The sequence below is a fragment of the Enoplosus armatus genome, chromosome 17 (assembly GCF_043641665.1).
Source record: "Enoplosus armatus isolate fEnoArm2 chromosome 17, fEnoArm2.hap1, whole genome shotgun sequence".
Lineage (NCBI taxonomy): Eukaryota > Metazoa > Chordata > Actinopteri > Centrarchiformes > Enoplosidae > Enoplosus > Enoplosus armatus.
In genome coordinates this window covers 1841078-1861103 of record NC_092196.1, presented here as the reverse complement: position 1 = coordinate 1861103, position 20026 = coordinate 1841078, and the positions used below count along the sequence as shown (strand labels likewise).

Below are 20026 nucleotides of genomic sequence, written 5' to 3'. Positions count from 1 at the left end.
GTCCCCTCAATGGTAACAGCCTAGCAGATGCTAAAAAAAAGAAAGGTGAATCTAACTCTTCCCGTTCTGAAGGGAAAAACAGATGGAGCTAGATTGGGCTGTTTGTCTCTTGTTCTGTTGTTTCGGGACAGCAAGGGTGTCAAAGTTAATGGAAAAATCCACCTCTGGATCCTCTCACTGTGACGCTCCGTTTAGTGCATTCTAGTTATTTAGAAATAAATTAAATAAATAAAATGTTCTCCGCGTGCTGCTGACGCATATACAGAAATTGTCACAATGCACGAAAGTGTTGCTTTCATTCCAAAGTGTATTGGCATACAGAAAATGTTATTATTATACATAGAAATGAGCAGTTGTGGGTGAATTGCATTATGGTCTGCTGAAGCTACTGTAAGGGGAGAAATTCCTCTGTGCTGAATGTATGATGTCTTGACAGGTCATGTCGTCCCTGATTGGCCGTGTATTCACAGGGATAACACGGAATGCACTAAACAGCAGGATGATGTGGTTTTTTTAAGGGTGGATTTTTCCTTTAAAGGTAGAATGTTTTTTGTTTTTTTTTGTTTGTTTTTTTAAGAGTGACATCCAGCCCAGCTGTTGTGTTGATGACTTTTGGGGTGTCCTGTTGGATTCGAGAGCAGAGGAGTTAGCCATATTGCACACAGCATTTCTTTAGCTTTAAAGAGAAACGTGATCGGTTCAGGACCAGGAGTCTCCGCTTTGATACTCCGTTCACTTTCAAACACTCAACTGGAAATAAAGCAGCTCAATATTAAAGCGATTTCAAATGTTTAGAGTCAACACTGTAAATAGTCTACACAGACGACATATATCTAACCCACCCAATTACTTACTCTTAACTATTTATAATACAATAAATCTGTATAGAAGGAGTAGAGTATCATAGTCCAATAATTAAAAAAATATGCCTACTGATAAAAGCAGCCACCTGCTCACGATGCTTCAAACACTCTCCATGTGTGCACTGCCCCCACAATCACAGCTGGAGAACGAATGAAGGCTAAAGTCTAAAGATTTTGGGGAATAAAGTCACAATGTTCGTCATTATAAGTAAATAAAGTTGGAATTTTACATGATTAGTCATATTAGAAAAACGATACAAAAGGAAGTTATAGTACAAGATGAAGTTGTAATTGTACAAGGAAACTTGAGGGGTTTATGACCTATACTGCAGCCAGCCACCGGGGGGGGGGGTTGAGATGTTTTGGCTTCACTTTTGGAGAGCTGTCACGTCGTCCCATCTTTATATACGGTCTATGGTACACATATACTCCAGCCACAGCTTTGTGAATCAAATTCCCGTTGTAATTGCAAAAGCCGCCGGGGTCAGAGCAACCTCAGGTATTTACTTAATGAAGAATATTTATATTTCTTAGCCAAAAACCATCCTGCCAGACCTGGGTCAAAGTACTTCGTGTCCTGGGTGACCCCTTTAAACATTATCAAAGTGCCATATTAGTGGGCCAAAGGGGTGTTTTTTTTGTTTTGTTTGCTTGTTTGTTCTGTTGTTTTTTTTTTGTTTGACAGTTTCTCAGTTTGGAACTCTTCGCATCTTTTGCTCTCCGTCCCCTTTGATGTCTTTTGGTATAAATAACCACAGATAGCACAGGCTGACGATTATGAGCACGTTTCTTTTAAACACAACACGCCGCCAGGGTTGCTAAATTGTTTAGAGAGCAGCTTTCAAGACCAATTAATTAAGTGTGAGTTGTCGCTCATTTCCTGCGTTCCTGTCACGTTCTGTTTTTAGATGTCTGTAGATTCTTTTCACAAAGTGTCTGCCACACCGGGGCAGTTTTTAGTGTGGCTTTGGCCCGTCCCGGATCAAAGTCAGTCTACCGCGAGAGAAATCTGCGGTTGTTCATCCAAACCGTGGTCCTGGATTTCACTGTGAGACACGTCCGCTGGCAACGGATTTTAGAACTCCGGAGACCAAAGGCGGGACAGAAATTTAGGAGCAAATTCTCACAATGTGACTGTCTACAAACAGATCAATCAGAAAACAACGTGTGACGTGAGACAGAAAACGCCGTCTAAACTGATATGGTTGCATTAACTTCACTTTGGAAAAGAAAGAAAAAAACGGGGGAAATAGCAGGAAAACGAAAGAGTGTCATGATCAACAGCTCCTCATCGGTGAGGGATTATCGTTGTTTTATATGGCTTTTTAGAATTGAGTGGGAGTGAATGAGCCTCAATAGGTTTGGCAGAATGGTTTAGACTTTGCTCCCGTGGAAGTGCCTGAATGTAAACAAAACAACGGAAAACGTCTCAGAATGAAAGCCCACGATACACAAATTTTGTCCTTTAGTACTTTGAGCCAGGTACTAGCGAAACATTGCTGTACAGAGTTGTAAAACGTAGATTAGATAAATACGGTGGCGTGATGAGGAATCAACACAACGAGAATGAAGGTTACAGCCTGACTGCACTTGTCTGCAGCTCGTTCCTTTACTACTGTTCTTTGTTTCGTTTCGTACATTTTGTAAATGAAGCAAATCTCCTCAATGATTATTTCTGTCCTGTGATTTATAATGCAAAGCGAAAAAAAAAATTGACTGTATAACCTTTACGAGAACATGTTGGGTGAAGAACTTTTTGATTTGACATAATGAAGTCTCCTGGGTCCGTCCTGCCTCTGTCACTGTCTGAATGATGGATTGTATTTAATAATGAGCAGAATCTTTTCTCTTGAATGTTTTCTACCATTGGTTGCCAGTACAGGAGCATTGTTGACATATTTTGTGTAAATTCTGTCTCTCAACAGATTCAAGTTCAAAGTTTTCGAGCCTGTTATGTCACAGGCCACAGCTTCCTGTGGTTTTAGTTATAATCCGAAAAGTACCTCTCCATCTGATTTCTTTTTTTAGTCTTCCTCTATACTGTTGGGAGTTGGTCAAAGTGGTATGTTTGTGGTTCAGTTCAGTCAGTATACATTCTCAAATACATTTGTGATTGTACATGAGCCCAAGATGTCTGGCGAACAGAGCAATAAATGAAAGCCAACGAGAAAAAAACAAAACAAAAACAATGCTAGGTGTTGTATCACAAGAAGCACATTTAAACCATGTAACAGAGTTTTACAAAGTGAAGGTAAAGGGGTAATGGTATATGTATAACGTAGCTAGAAACAGACCCAAACAGACTGTCGTATAACTAAAAAAAGACAACCAGTTTGAGGCAGCGTCTGTAGAATGAAACTGACATGCTGGACGCAAACTAAATCGACGTATTTTAGCAACCTGCTTTCAGAATTTAGTGCAATCTGAGGCCTCAACCATTACAACAACTCGACTTGAGTCGACATGACTTGGACTCAAGGCAGACTGCAGACTAAATTTGCAACATGTGACTTGTTACTTCACTCGGACATTTTTTTAGCCTTTTGACTTGGAATGACTCAATGTCCTCCCCAAGCTCATAAGATGAACAATGATGTATTCTGGAACCTAACTGTTCATTTTCCTGCCAAACAGATGTACTTTAAATCAGTCTTGACAGTACAGTATGCAAAACGTGTGGTAGTAATTGCGTTTGTGGGAATAACACGCCGAGACACACGTGATCAGTTTGCTTTGGATATATTTTGGACTTTTGTTTGAAAGTAATAAATCACAATTTCCAAAAAGCATGAATTATGTCTGTAAATGTACCATAGTGGCGTAAAATGTAATGTTGGCATTCAATTTGTTTGCCATTTTCACACACACACACACACACACACACACACACACACACACACACACACACACACACACACTATAGACAAAAACTATACATTGTTGGACACAGAACTTGCAACACGTACAATCAATAATAATGATACAACAAATCCTACTTTTATGAAGCTCAAGAGGTGTTGATTGAACTCTGTGGTCATTTTGTGGGTCTGTAGTTAGTGGTGTGTGTGTGTGTGTGTGTGTGTGTGTGTGTGTGTGTTTTATTGGAATGGATTACATTGTCAGGTGTTCCCGTTACTTTGTCAACATCTTTTCGGTGCAGGAATGTACATGCTGGATTGCATTATATGGCAGAAGTCTAAAATAGATGACTAACTAACCGTGAACATATAATAATAATAACAGTTAATAATAGTTAATAGCATCACTATTATAGGGATAAAATGCAGAAGCAGAAGCAGAGTCATTTGAATGACAACCGTTAGCCAGCGGCAAAGGGAATTTGAATAGTTTATGCCTTCAGGCGCCTCTTTTTATGAATAGGCCACTTCCTCTGGTTGAACAGGTAATTTAAAGGTTGGACCGCTTTAATGCCAGAGGGCATATTCAAAACCACTAAATATTCTGAGACGATTCTCGCTATGTATACAAGGACATGTGCTCCACTTAATTTCGTCACACATGATTATCCCAGAGGGGCCTTATAGGAAAAAGGTGTGCATCATATATACGTTAGACTGAGGGCGTTAAACCAATACACTGTGATACTGTTGATTCCTTAGATTTCCTCAGTGTAGTTTGTATGACTTATTACAAAGCTGTGAACCCACCTCCTTGTTCCCAAAGGTGGTTGAAATGCATTACTGGATAACATAAACAATGAAGTCAAGGGGAATGACTTCAGATAATTAACAGTGATTGAGACGGGTGTGTTGCAAAACCAAACATATTTTTTTTATTAAATCGTGAACCCAGTAAGCTGCTGTTGTACTGCCATCATTTTCTAACCCTTATTAGTTTGAGTAACATAAATGCTTCAGTAACGTCAATATTGTTGGTAGTCAGTGGAAAAAATAAGTAATTAAAAAATATGTAGGATAATTCAATGTGAAACTTCAAATGTTGTACCTAAGTATAATGAGCTTTTCCAAACAAAAAAATCAGTACACATTATATTAGTGAGAGAATTCAATTATTAAGTATTATTAAACATAAAAAGTCACTCCACTTGCTGAATCGACCCGAATCGAATCTGCGGTTCCTGAAAAGGTCAGAAACTACTGACGTAAACTGTCTGCTAGTGACAGACAGTTTACGTCTTAGGGGAATGTAGTTTTCTTGTCCTCAAGAGTCTTTAAAGGCAAATATTTTCCGCGTTTGACTAAGACTTCATATCCCAGAGGTCAACGCGGGTAGCACGTCGACTGACGGGACGCATTAACTCACGCGGACTGTCTCTGGGAGTGCTGAGTCGAATATCCTCTCTGGCGTCTCACCGAGAGAAACCGGCCGCTTTATTTCACCTGAATCGGAGACAAACCATTACACTTCGAGTTGGGACGCTCTCAATTACTCCAAGGGGTGACCTTATCATCGGGTTTTGGGCGGACACTTACGTAGACCAAGAACTGCGTAGCTCAAATCTCAGAGTAGTGAAAATCCAAGACCCACGATGGACCCGAGAGACACTGCCCCTGATTCCTGGGAACAAGAGGACGATGTGGAGGCCATAATCGACGGACAACTTGAACAAGGATTCACAAACCTAAATGTGAATGCTAAACCGTTTGTGCCCAATGTAAACGCCGCCGAATTTGTTCCGTCTTTTTCCGTGAAAGCACACTCGGAAAATGTCGATTCTGCTGGTAAGTTCACAGTCACGTTGGGAAGCTAGGCTAGCTAGCTCGTTGCTAACATGAGCTTGGGCTGGGTAGTTGCTAGCTCACTAGCCACTGTAAAGACACGCGTTCCTCGAAGCGCGACAAACTAGCTAGCGGCTAGTGCTGTGTGATTTAGCAGTACTTTTAGATGGTATGCCTGACACTGTATAATTTCAACTACAACACCACTATCATGCTATTGTTACTCAGGCTTTCGGCTATAGAGCGGCGTTAGAGCTTGTTGAGCACTCCCATAACTGCCTTTTTAAAGTCACCAACCCAGCCGGCATTAGCTTGTTACAACTAACCGGCGGTAGCTAGCTAGCATTTTGGTTAGCTGGAGTGGTGTGGGAAACTGTTAAGTGTTTAGTTGATGCGTTTTAGCCAAGTAACTGCTTATTGTAAACAGTAAATGGAACCAAGCAAAGTGTGCTGCTGGTATACACGCCTGTTACTGTGGAAAAAAAACACACAAAAATGATGTCCTGATGATAAGGGCTAACTTAAGCTCGTCATTGGAAAGAAATTAGTGGGAACGTGAGTGTTTGTGTGACGTGGATGTACTGACGCACTGCTGGTCAAGAGTAGAGCAAAATGTGTCACTAGAAACCGCGTGAAGGCAGTCTAGACCTGGACGATGCTGAATGCTGGAATAATACGACAGTTCTCCCACAGGAAACATTCTTATTTTACATTAGCATGTCCCATATCCACAGAATTCCAATAAATTGTTTGACATTCACCTTGTTGCTCACACTCAGCATGTCGCTTCCACTTTTGTCCCCATATATGTCTCTATACACGTCTATGTGGAACTTGCGTTGTGCCCCTGTATGTTCTCTTTCCTCCTGCTCTCTCTTTCTCTGGTCGAGGGGCCAACCAGAGCCTGGTTCTGTTCAAGGTGTCTGCCTGTTTTTTTTAAAAGGGATTTTTCCCCCCTTGCCACTGTCGCCATGTGCTTGCTCATGGTGGGAACTGTTTGGTCTCTGTAAATAATATTATTAAGAGTACGGTCTAGACCTGCTCTACGAAAAGTGCTCACTATATAAATGAAATTGAATGGACAATATTGTCAAGTGGAAGTTTGTTCTCCAATGTATGAAGGTGCATATGCCCTGCACATGTACCAGGACCTTATGTCCTTCTCCAGCCTTGAAGGCATAATGAAATCTGTTTGTTTTCCATTTCACCCACTTTCAGTTAAGAATATCCCACACCCCCTGAGTTTGGCCTGTAGCTAGTGGAACAGGTTTTCAAATTACTTAACTTAAACATTAACTTAACCTTTTCGTTTGTTTTTCAGTTGCTGATGAAAAGATATCCACCATGGAGGTGTCGGAAAGTACTGGTATGTATAGTCTGTGTTGAAGCAGGACTCCCTTTGCGCCGCGTGTTGCATAAATGCCGCTACTGCTCGCCTCATTGTCCTGACACGTGCAGGCCCACAGCGAACGGGTAGCATAAACAAAGCCTATAGTGACTCTTGCATCATGACTTACTGAGAACCAATTGCAGAAGTTGAGTTTGCCTGAAAGCTCCACTCCCCCCTTTCCGTAGTCTTTTCGTATTGGCTTTGTGTATCTATATCTGCCACAGGATGCCTTTCTGCAAAACAAAATTTTGAGTTCACAGCGTTTGACCACAAACTAGCTGAATAGTGAGTTTCTTTGTAGATTAGCATCAGTTTGTCCTTTGTTTTGTCTCAGGCTGTCTGGATCTCGCTCCGTCACATTCACTGGGACTCTGTTTCATTATCACTTTAAACAGACATGGCCGTGTTTCAGCAGAAGATAACGACACAAAATGTGCAGGAACATCTTTAGAGTTGCTTGCAGTGAGCCCGCCATTCAACAAAGTGGGATTATTAGGAAATGCTTGTGGTTATTGCAGTGAGATATCGAATATGTAGTAATGTGCAGCTACATTGGGTATTTTGTCCCATTCATAATGTTAACGGTAAAAATAGTGAAATACAAAAAAAAATTTAACATTACATCAAAATTCAGCATCAAGTCCAATGATGCACACTGCAGCTCTGCTAGCATTGTTATTGGGTCATTCAAATTAAAGTGCTGGGACACTTTAAGCAGCTGCAGTATTTAACACTTTAGTGGAAACAGTATCACAGGGTCAGATCGTCCTGTATTGATTTTGAGTAGTGGTGTGACATTTACATGTAACAGCTCTGACAGCTCGGAGGATATATTGATGCCAAAATATTTTGATATTGCCTGTGTGGAGGTGATAAGGTGATGCCAGGGTGCCACGTCCCTTTCATACACACCAAATTTTTATAACCATAAAGTATTCTTGCGCAGATGGGTGAGGGTCCTGAAGGAGTAATAACATATCTGCATGAAGTTGCTAACATGTGGACGTCAGAATGCCTTTTTGATGTTGCCGTTTTGCTGTAGTGCAACTGCTAGACGTTAAATGAATATAGCAAAGACAATTTTGTGAAATTAAATTCATAAATGACTCCGTACCGTTCCTTTTTAATAAATCCTTCTGATCAGGATGTACGAGAAATGGGACGACTCCTTCTATTCTGGATACTACGGCCTTATTTTTCTGTGGGTATTGATAAGGGACAGTAGATGATAGTTGGAGGGGCTTTTTTTGGAGGCGATTGTCAGTTCAATGGGGGAAATGGTCGTCCACAAGTGTTTGTGGAACTCAGCAGGGAAGCTGTCCGGTCCAGGCAAGGTGTTATCGGGCATGACATTGAGTGCACTGTAAACTTCTTCAGGAGATAAGGGTTTGTCTAGAGAATTAACGTGTTCTCGTGTAAGATGTGGTAGGTTTATGGATTGATTTTTTTGGATATCATCGATATTTATGTGAGGTGTACATTTTCTTTCTCCTAAATATATCATTTATAGCTTACCGGTGACAAAGCAGAAGGCTACAAGTCATTTTCAATGGAAGCTACGCCTGACACTTGTCGCTGCATGAGGGGCTACAAATCAAAGTTGATCTGGCCTCCAATGATGCTATAAAACGTCAACCAATCATATGTTTTTGTTTCACCATCTGCAGTCCCCTTCTCTCTTTCCACAATTCCTGTTGTGTCTAAAACAAAAATGTATTCTTGCTGTTAACCAGTTCCCAGTGCTATTTAACCCTAAACCTTTTTTTTTTTTTTTTTTTTTTTTTTTACGACACTTCAAAAAAAAAAATTGGTTTAATGGTGGTGTAACCTCCAACTACTACCAAGGCCGTAGTCCATGCCAAGATCTAATATAATCTGCAGTTCTTGATCTATCTATTAACCGGTCCCAAAGTCGCCTCCTGTGATTAATTCTGAGCTGGGGAGGTTGTTGAGTAGACAGAATAGTTTGTGAAAGAGGGATGGGTCGTCTTTATTGGGGCCCATATAAATTATCAATTGTAAGTAAATTGTTGAGAACAGAGACAGTGACACACGACAACTGTCCTTCTGTGTTTGTATGGTCAAGCTGTGTTTTTAAGTTCATCTGGCTGTGTAGGTGGAACCTTGGGACACTGATTCAACAAGCGAAAATCCTCGCATCCAGAGCAGAAAGTTTATGGTCTAAAGTTTAACATCTGGGAGGCAGTTAGAAGTTTCCGTTTGGGTGAACGAGGGCGTTTGGCTGATGGAGTAGAGAACGTTGTTGATTCCATTTTTAGCCTTTTTTTGTGCCCCGCTGGTCCAAAAACGCTTGTCAATGTAATGTTCCAGGTCTTCCGTGGTTGTCGGTTGTAGACTATTAAACAGGGAAGAATTGTCCTTTAGGTCTTGGCGATATGGCCAAAATCTTTTATCATGGTTTATGTAATTTTATATCACGGAAACGATGTATATCATGATACAATAATTGTTCTGTAAATTCAGGAGAAATGGTTTAAAATAACCACACCATACTAAATGCTCTGTATTTACAATTCCACCCTCCTCCTCCTCTGTGTTTTCTTGTCACTCTCCTCCTGCGGCGGGTCTGACACCACCGTCACACTTGCGTCAACTGAGAACGTGGTGAGCAGTTCGGCTGTCCAAATCACGTTACCTTGCGAGGCACGTGGAGTCGCAGGATTATGAGAATCCAGCCCCGAACATATAGCAGACAGGTCTTTGTATTCTATCAGCTATTTGTCAAACTTTAATTTCATAGATTAAAAATGGCATCGAAATTACGTAAAAGTAAACTGGCAATAGAAAAGCTCCTCTTCCCTTTAAAACACTGTCAAGTACTTAAATAATTGGTTTGTCTAAAATTATTCAAGTGAAACAATCTGAAATGGGAACATCACTTTTAACTGTTCACAACTCATAGGCATATGCAACCTGCAGTGAGGGGTCATGAGTAGAAATTGCATCCATTCCAAATGGTCACAAGCCAAAAAAAGCAGGACTGCAAAATATGTGGAATGACGGGTCGATCCTGGTGGAAAGCCCCAGCAAGAGGCCAGTAGGTCTGGGAGAAGCAGGTGTATATGCAGCAGTTGGTTTCTCTTTGTGATCTGCTCAAAGCAGGAAAACGTGTCATGTAGTGCACACGTTCACCTCATCGAGTCCAAGTTGCCCCTCCTGGGACGACGCGCCACTCTGTTGTTTTTCATTCAGGAGCTTATTCTGACCAAGCGGTTGAAACACAGCTGAAAACAAATCGTCTTTGTTGCTTGTCGTGTAGTTAGATTTACTGTTGTTGGCGTCTGCACATGTCAATATTTTAAATGTTTTTAAAAAAAATCAGATTTAAATTGATTTGTAAGGAACCAGAACTGGCAACACTGAACCAGCCTTACCTGCAGTACTGCTGAACCGTGTAGGTGGTTTTATGTCATCGTTTCCTAATTTGTCGCCTCCTTCATCGCTGTGCTGTCAGAGCACCGTATTTCATCTAAAATCACAGCATGCCACAGTGGCCACCGCCGCTGATGCTGTCTGATATAATGGCCGCGTGAACTGTATATCAAGCTGCAGTCACAGAACTCATAAATCGGTTCCTGATTGGATGAAGGTTACATAAATGGGAATGTGGAAGGCCTCCGTTGGCAGAGGTTGCAACTGCAACACAATGTTGGTTGTTTAGCAGTCATCTGTTTGCTAATGAAAGTTTATGTACTGTGAAATCTAGTCAAATCTGGAAATCAAGCCCCCCCCCCCCCCCCCCCCCCCCTTACAAACCGGCAGACCAGATCATTAAAGATAATGAAAATAATGCTGTATTTCACCCAGTTGAGTTGTTTTGTAAGTAGCTTGTCAAAAGCAAGAAAAGGGCTGTGAATGACGACTGCCATGTTGTGTGGCTGTGCAGCACCAGTGGAGAATGGCGACGCAGAGATGAGCACCGAGGAGCCGTGGGACCAGAAAGAGGCCGAGCCGAACGAGGAGGAGCCAGGAGGCGTGGACCGGGGGCCGGCGGCACTGGTGGCGGCGGCCACAACGGAGGAGGCGGCCCCAGAAACGATGGAGGAAGAAGAGGAAGTGCCAGCGCCCAAGGTTCCGCCCACGCAGCCAGATGCCCCCAAGAAGGAACACATCAACGTTGTGTTCATCGGACACGTAGGTCAGTGCATGCACCTGTCTATTGTAGGTCATTTGCGTGGGTGTTTCAAGAAATAAATACGTGGCTCTGAAGTAATTGCACTTGATGACATTGCAGTTAAGGGAACTGGAGCACAAACAGCAATTTGAGCCTTTTTGTGCCTCTCTGATTGCTCGCATGTGCAAATCATAGCGAAGAACAGAGGGTGTAAAACAAATGCACTGTCAGTCCCTCTTCTTCCAGCTGTCCGTTGTTGTTGGTTTACTTGGCTGTCCTGTGCGCACACCTTGGCTGAGAGATTACACTCCACCTTCACACTATCGTCAGTAATGTACCCCCCTAACAACATTTACACTACGGCCTGTTATTATATGTATCGGAAACCGCCTACTATACTGGCAGTATGTACTGATTGGGCCAAAATGTAAGCAAAGCAAATATGCAGTATGTCAGAAACACCTGGATGTCGCACTGATTCTGAAAAAAATCTCCAGTATGCATCGGATCAGTCTACCTCTCCTACTGTGTACCACACTGCAAAGTGGTGGCGGGGGTATGTAGTAGGCGGTTTCCGAATACAGCCAATGTAATGGTGTTAGCATGGTACCCACTGTCGTGCAACATGAGTGTCACTCAGTGAGTCAAAGCCTGCTTCGTGAATTAAATACCATATGTGTGTCAACCTGTCAGTAGCTGGCTGCACCGCACCAGTGTCATGTAACACACGCAGCACAGCCAGTCCCATCACCACTACAGCCGAGATGTGACGGTTTTTAAACAAAGGACAAACGGAGTGATGGCGAGGAGATGACCTGTTCCAGTGGTTCCACACACCGTTAGGACAGAAAGCTCACATCTCCCGCTGAATTACTGAATTAGACAAGTAAAGGGAGTTGTGACCCAAAAAGTTTGAGCACCCCCTGCACGTCTGGTAGCACAGAATAAAGCTTAACATGAGTAATTTTTTTTACTCCCCCCTGATCTCAACCCACTCTGTGTGCTTCTCCAGATGCTGGCAAGTCCACCATTGGCGGACAAATCATGTGAGTAGCAGTCTCCAGTTTGTTTGTTTTGTTGTTGTTGTTTTTTGGTAAAGTGACATTCACCACCTCAGGTCTTTTTGACACGTCTCTGTTATGTCCTTCCTCTCCAACAGGTATCTAACAGGCATGGTAGACAAGAGGACCTTAGAGAAATATGAGAGAGAAGCCAAGGAGAAGAACCGAGAAACCTGGTGGGTGCACCGCCGTGCCTGAAGTAACGGCTCTTTTACTGCAACTAGAACATGGAAAGATGCTGTAGGGTTGTGAGATTTATATAAAAAAAAAATATGGTCAGGAACTAAGTGTGGCAGTGTTTTCAGCCGGGCAAATATAAGCTTCATCATCAGCGTAGATACTGTATATCAGGTATTGGTCTATGTCAACCCTGTAGAAACTCTCAACTCGTGAACAAATCAACAATAGAATATCACTATTCTGTCCCCCAGGTATCTGTCTTGGGCTTTAGACACCAACCAAGAGGAGAGGGACAAAGGCAAGACGGTGGAGGTGGGCCGAGCGTACTTTGAGACAGACAAAAAGCACTTTACCATCCTAGACGCTCCAGGCCACAAAAGCTTCGTGCCCAACATGATCGGAGGTGCATCACAAGCAGACTTGGCTGTTCTGGTAAGTCCAGAAATTGACTTTGACCAGTGTTGTTAAACTGTCGAAGTTTCCCCCAGATGTTCCAATTGAGCTTAACTAGTCACCTGCACCTCATGTAACAACCAGGTTGTAATTTCTTTAGTTTTTTTACCTGACAAACACACCTCAGGTATGGGGGACCCTACTCTGTTCCTCCACAGTTGGACCCTTCACAATAAAGTACCTAGAAAAAGTACCTTTTTTTGATCTGTCTGTCAATTTCTATCACCTATTAAATCGAATGGCTTCAAACAACGTTGTTTATTTAACCTCTCTATAGGTCAAGGAACATCGTTTTCCTTTTTATTTAGAATCGTTAACTTGTAGACAAAACCACTGACTGAACGTGTCGACCCTCAGGTGATCTCCGCCAGGAAAGGCGAGTTTGAAACTGGTTTTGAGAAGGGTGGACAGACGCGGGAGCACGCCATGTTGGCCAAAACAGCTGGTGTGAAGCACCTGATAGTCCTGGTGAATAAAATGGACGATCCCACAGTCAGCTGGAGCCTGGAGAGGTGGGTAGATGGATAATGCCATGGGTCACCGTTGTACAATATCAACGAGTAATGAAAGTAAAAGTATGTCACTGTGCTTCAACTTAATTGCAAAACAATTTGCATGTGATGGAACATTTTAACATGCTGGACTTCCGTGGTCCTCCACAACCGCCGGGACTACAGTGATGAAACATAACTTATTTAACTTTTTTATTTACAAGACAACTCCACTGGGCACTTTCCAAAGCTTCCCAGAGGGCCAGAGCAAATGACCAAACAATCCCAATGTGTGTCTTTTTATAAACACAAACATGCGCTCAATAGAAATCCATTCTATACTGGAACAAAGATCACCAACTCTGAAGCCAAATGCATATCATACCAGACCCTCTACACTGGTAGACTTATTCAGTATCATGTCCTCTGTATACATAGGAAATGTCTGCTGCCACTTTTGCATTCACTCCTCTTTGTGGAGGGTGACGTCTCTCTGGTGTTGAACCCTCAGGTACGAAGAGTGTAAGGAGAAACTAGTGCCATTTTTGAAGAAGGTGGGCTTCAACCCGAAGAAAGACATTCACTTCATGCCGTGCTCCGGACTGACGGGGGCGAACCTGAAGGAGCCCACCGACATGTGCTCCTGGTATACGTAAGTCTCTGTCAACTCTGCTGTCATGGCTACCGTGCAGACGGAAATGATTTTCCTTGTTCGCCCAATCCCTGCTAACTGCTGTCCACGTGTCGTGTTATTTCAGAGGTCTACCTTTCATTCCACACTTGGACAGTTTGCCAAATTTCAACAGATCAAGTGACGGCCCCGTCAGATTGCCCATCGTAGACAAATACAAGGTGAGGATCTGTGGTTTTCTACATTTACATAAAGATTGTTCGTTTCCGCTGCCTGCCACCCAGCAAAAAAAAAAAACATCAACTTTCTTTAAGCGCAGTATTGTCTAAAGTCTGCATTCAAAAAGCGTAGAGCTGTAGACGTGGATAACTGTTGCCTCTGAAACGCTGGGGGTTCGAACTCGATTAGTACACAGGGTTAGCTTCTAAAATTAGCGCGTAGGCGTCCTCAGCTGGCTCACTGTCTGTGTTTTGATGCTCGGCTTTAATTGTGTTTAAATGACTGCGATTATCCAACATGCTTTACATCATATCCAAGTCTGTACAAAGTCTTTAAATTGGTCTTCGGTCCGAACTGACACTCTCACTTTGCATTCACACTGGCTGTAGTTGCTCTCAGATATGAAGCTGAATCACCGCATCTCCACCCGACATGGGTTGAGTTTCTCCCGGCGGCTGATCTCAGAGTGTCTTCGGATTGTTGCTCTCTCACCTGCTCTGTCTCAATCTCTCTCATCAGGACATGGGCACTGTGATTCTGGGCAAACTGGAGTCAGGCTCCATCAGTAAAGCACAGCAGCTGGTCATGATGCCAAACAGGGTAAAAGGGTTGTTCTTTGTTGTAAATGCAAAAATCCAAATGCCTCACAATGGCCATCAATATGTAATTATTGACCATTTTAGAATAAGCACGCTTTGTCATGCATCATTTGTGAGAAACGCTGTGTTCCTCGTGGCTCACTCCACACGTTTTCTCCACCCGCAGCATGTGGTGGAGGTGTTGAGTCTCCTGTCAGACGACGTGGAGACGGACGACGCCGGGCCGGGCGAAAACCTCAAGCTGCGGCTGAAGGGCATCGAGGAGGAGGAGATCCTGCCCGGCTTCATCCTGTGCAACGCCGAGAACCTCTGCCACTCGGGGCGCACCTTCGACGCCCAGGTCAGGAATGAATATTGTAATAACCTGCATACAATGGAGTAATGCTCAGTGCGTAATGTAAGAACCTTTTGCACCCAAGTTATTGCATGTTGCGTCGGTCATTACAAGATCTTAAACTAATAACTGCGTCCCAAACTTCGTACCACGAGGTCCACATACTGTATTAAATGGTGATCAAATACTGTGAAGACCTGGGGTTCACTTCCCAGCAACATCTGCATCTGGTTCAGTCGGGTGATTCCAACCACCAATCACATGTGGCGTGACAGTGGCTGTATTGGAAACCGCCTACTGTGCTAGCAGCACGTACTGATTTGGCCAAAATGAAGCATGTAAGCATGTCAAAAACGCCCGGATGTCCTGATGATGTCCTAACCCTCTGAAAAATCTCCAGTCCACCTCACACACTGTGTCCCACAATGCAAAGCGCTGGTTTGCCATTAATGTTCACTTAGTCCAGCTGGTTTGTCGGGTTCAGCCCCTCCCCCCTTTTTATCACTGTCTGAATACCTTTCGAGTGGACAGGGGGGGGAAATCCGCTGGTGCATCGGGAGTGCTCATTAAAGTGACAATGTTGTTGTTTTTTTTCCCTCCCAGATCGTCATCATTGAACACAAATCCATCATCTGTCCAGGTTACAACGCAGTCCTCCACATTCACACCTGCATTGAAGAAGTGCAAATTACGGTAAGACCCTAACCTTCAGTGTCTGCACTGTAACGCTCTTGGTTTAACACGTGCTTGACGCTCCGTCGCCCTCTGCTCCGCCCGCAGGCCTTAATCTGTCTGGTAGACAAGAAGTCAGGAGAAAAGAGTAAGACACGACCACGATTTGTCAAGCAGGACCAGGTGTGCATCGCCCGCCTGCGCACGGCAGGAACCATTTGCCTCGAGACCTTTAAAGACTTTCCTCAGATGGGACGGTTTACCTTACGGGACGAAGGTAAAGCTTCTTCTGAAACTACGCACAAGACACCTGTCGCAAAAAATTCGACAGAGCCCAATGTGATGTCTTCAAATGTCTCGTCTTGTTTTTCCCTCACCACCTTCTAATATCTGGCCATCACTTCTGCTAATCGTTTTAGCTCCACTGCTAACGAATACTCGGCACCATAATCATTCTCCATTCAATTTTATTTATATAGCGCCAAATCACAACGAAAGTCATTTTACATTTTACAAATAGAGCAGGTCTAGACCGACTCTTTATAATGTTATTAGAGAGACCCAACAGTTCCCACCATGAGCAAGCACTTTGGAGACAGCGGCAAGGAAAAACTTCCTTTTAAGAGGCAGAAACCTCGAGCAGAACCAGACTCTAGGTGGGGGGGTCATCTGCTTTGACCGGTTGGGTTTGAGAGAGAGAGAGAGGGAGAGAGAGAGAGAGAGAGACATAGAAAGGGAGGGAGAAAGAGAGAGGGGGACAGACAGACAGACAGAAAGACAGAAAGAGACAGAGAGAGAGATAGACGTAGAGACACAGATAGACAGACCAACAGACAGACAGGCAGAGATGTATGGCAGCACTAGCAGTAGAAATAGCAGCTATAATTATTATAATAATGGAAATTTGACTGATAATAGTAGTTACAGCTGTAATAATAGCTGAGATTAATTAATTCTCCTGCTGCTGCTGTTAGAAAATAATCTTCAAAATGCCAAAGAATACGTCTGTCATCAAACAAATAATAAAATAGCATAGTATAGACTAAATAGTGTGTGTATAGTATAGAATAAAATATTTTTATTGCACTCTCACACTCAAACGTAGCACCTCATTCACTTCCATGTTGCGCTGCATTCCTGCTAATGTGCAAATCTTTGCATCGAAATAAGGCCGCTCCTTATTCACAAGTCATGAATACAGTTCTACCCAAACTCTTTATGGTGACGCACCGCACGCCGCCGCTGTCTGAGTTGACGCTGGACAAGGACGGCCGTTGGTTTAGGAAGCGCTCGACGTGATGCGCAGCTTCGTGATGAATATTTGATTACCTGTGCAGCCCTAATGCATACGAAAACAAAATAAAAGTGGAGATGGATACATCATAAAGGGAGGTAATTACAAGCAATGAATAAACTGCACAGAAAGATGTCTCTACATAATTCCTTTAGATTGCTCTCTCACTTGTGTTTTTACATTCATTGTAATTTCAGACATGGCCTATCCAACAACATTCCTTGACAGACGGCAAATGAATACTTTCGTTCAAGCTCAGATGCTAACGAACCTCTCCTCCAAACCCTTTTGTCTCCCCCCGCGCCTCATTAGCAAAACAGTGATGTCCAGAACATTCAGGCAGCAGCTGTAGCCATTAACGTTCATTCGGTTCATTCTGTTCATTCTGCTACAACGACAGGCTTGTCAGTCCTGCAGCTGCCGTCTGTGTTCGGACAAAGATAGTTTGTGAGCGACAAGACACATCACTCTGTGACACCGTGACATGTTTTTTTGTTGTTTGTTTCATCTTTGGCACTTTAGATACAGGATTCAAAAGGATGTGTTTTTGATACGAGATTAGATGACGGATAAAATGCCGTCGAACCCCATCCCTAGTTGAGCATTAATCACCAGTTGTAGTGAGGAGGAGACAGAAATGTGACGGTTGGTTTTGTTTGTTTGTTTGCACGTGTCTCAGGTAAGACCATCGCCATCGGTAAGGTGCTGAAGCTGGTTGCCGAGCGGGACTGAAGAGGCTGCTTGAGAGTCCTGGCGAGAAGGAAACGGGTGGAGCTCGGTCATAACCCGCCCCCCTCCCCCTCCCCCCTCCCACACTGTTGTCAGCGGCGATGGCACCTCCCGGTCGCCGCCCCACTTCTGAGCGCAGAAGATCAGCTTCAGAAAAAAGAAAAAAAAAAACTCATGTGAAAAAGAACCTGTTTTTAAGCAAAATGACAAACCAAGACGAAGTCCACACGAGTCAGCTTTCTCATATTGAGAGCTCAGCTATGCCATTTCTGGGTTAGCCCCCCCTCTTCCCTCCCCCCCACCCACCCACCTCCCTACTCTGGTCAACTCATCATTACATGATTTTTTTTTTTCTTTTCCTTTTCTTCCAGATATATTTTTTTCTTTCTTGCTTTCATAAATGACAATGACAAATGGCAGAAGTTATATCTGTAAACAGATGTGGACCAGGGGTTTGCTTGGAATATAGAAAATGATTTTCTGAAGTAAATTGCAAAAGAAATTGTTTTGAAAGAACTAAAACCAGTTGAAACCAAAATGTTTATCTTGGGTGTACATGTCTCCCTTTTTTTTTCTTTTTTTTTTGCTTTTACCCAGTTTTTGGTTTCTCATGTGGCGTTCTGGCAGTGTGCTCGAGCGTGTTCAAATGTTATTAAAACAAACAACTATGACAATAAATAATAAATTGGGACAACAAAGAGTATTCATTTTCAGCGCGCATTCCAGTGGCTGCTTTCATATTTCACTGCATTTTTATTTTTTTTGTTGTTTTTTTTTAAACTGGCTAACTTACATTTGTGGTGTTGAGTTCACAAAGCACCGATTGGTTACATGATGTTCCTGACAAATGGTTGCTTTAAAATAAATGCAGTTTTGTTGGTGAACAATTATAAATACTGTTTTTAAAATATGAAATTATGATTTTATGGAACTGTATGAAGTTTTGTTATTATTAAAATACAGTTATTCTGAATTTTCATTTTCACCAGACTTTATAATGAGTCGATATGGGCTTATCCACTCGGGACGTCTGTCTGCCTGTAGGTGACACGTTTCAGTTCAGAAATGCCAAAGTTGTGTTGGGGATATTGCATGAGCAGTTACATAGTTTGTCCACCAGAGGGCACTAACAAGGTCAGCTCAATACATGTACATGTCCACAATTCTTTGCTTCACATTTAAAGGCAACTTGGATGTTTGTGTTGATGCAAAAAAAAAGTGTTTTTTGTTCGTTTTTTTTTTAACTTCTAGTATCACCCCCAAGAATCCAGTATTTGGTATGGCTTTGCTTTCAGCATGTGGTGTTACTTGCACGTTAGGCTGACTGAATTGTATTTTATTGTGCCTAAATTCTCCTGTATTTACAGGTCAGTGTTGATGTTTTGAAAGAAAGGAAGAAGCAGACATGTCTGGAATTGGCCAACTGACTGGTGTCAGGCTAAACTAGCGAATGCATGTGAATGTTTACAGCTGCAGTACATTTAAAAGTGTTGCTGGAAATGCTAGAAATGTGAAATGACGCATTGCATTGCACTGCAGATGTGTCGCATGCTCTAACCGCTCTGCCGCTGCACAGCAGGGTTGGAAAAAGGCTATGGGAAGCCGCTTGAGCCTTTATTCCATATCCTTGATGACAGATGTCAGTTTCCTACACTCGTTGGACAGAAACTCTTGCTAATCAGTCTTTTTCAGCAACTAGTGGCAACAGTTAATGCCGGGCGCCGCACGTGTAGCACCAACTAGTTAACTAGTGAGGTCCAAAATGTTCACTAGTTAGACTTGTCAAAGCCTAAATGTTCACCAGTCACACTATCCATCCATCCATTTTCCTCTGCTTATGCGGTGGCAGCAGGCTGAGCAAGGTAGTCTAGACGTCCCTCCCCCAGCAATGCATTCCAGCTCCTCCTGGGAGGAGCCTGAGGTGTTCAGATGAGATATGTAATCCCTCCAGCATGTTCTGGGTCTACCCTGGGGTCAGCCTACCTGTTGGATGTGCCCGGGAGGCATCCTGGTCAGATGCCTGAACCACCTCAACTGGCTCCTTTTGACGCAAAGGAGCAGCAGCTCCACTCCGAGCCCAGCCACCCTGCGGAGGAAACTCATTTTGGCCGCTTGTATCTGCGATCTCATTCCCAAAGGTCGCCACGATGGTTCAGTACGTCGTCTGCATTACTGCTGATGCCGCACCAATCCGCTTGTTGATCTCATGCTCCATTTTACCCTCACTTGTGAACAAGACCCCGAGACACTTGAACTCCTTCACTTGAGGCAGTAA

General features: G+C 43.1%; 1 protein-coding gene across 1 annotated transcript; it reads left to right on the top strand.

The window, feature by feature from the left end:
- The first annotated feature begins 5172 nt into the window (after positions 1 to 5172).
- gspt1l (G1 to S phase transition 1, like) lies at positions 5173 to 18843 on the top strand. Its single transcript, XM_070922645.1, has 14 exons — positions 5173 to 5566; positions 6885 to 6929; positions 10861 to 11112; positions 12101 to 12134; positions 12248 to 12325; positions 12581 to 12761; positions 13140 to 13294; positions 13785 to 13925; positions 14032 to 14125; positions 14643 to 14723; positions 14889 to 15062; positions 15660 to 15749; positions 15837 to 16005; positions 17702 to 18843. The coding sequence occupies exons 1-14, from the start codon at positions 5374 to 5376 to the stop codon at positions 17752 to 17754; spliced, it is 1740 nt and encodes a 579-aa protein (XP_070778746.1). The 5' UTR covers positions 5173 to 5373; the 3' UTR covers positions 17755 to 18843.
- The last annotated feature ends 1183 nt before the right edge of the window (positions 18844 to 20026 follow it).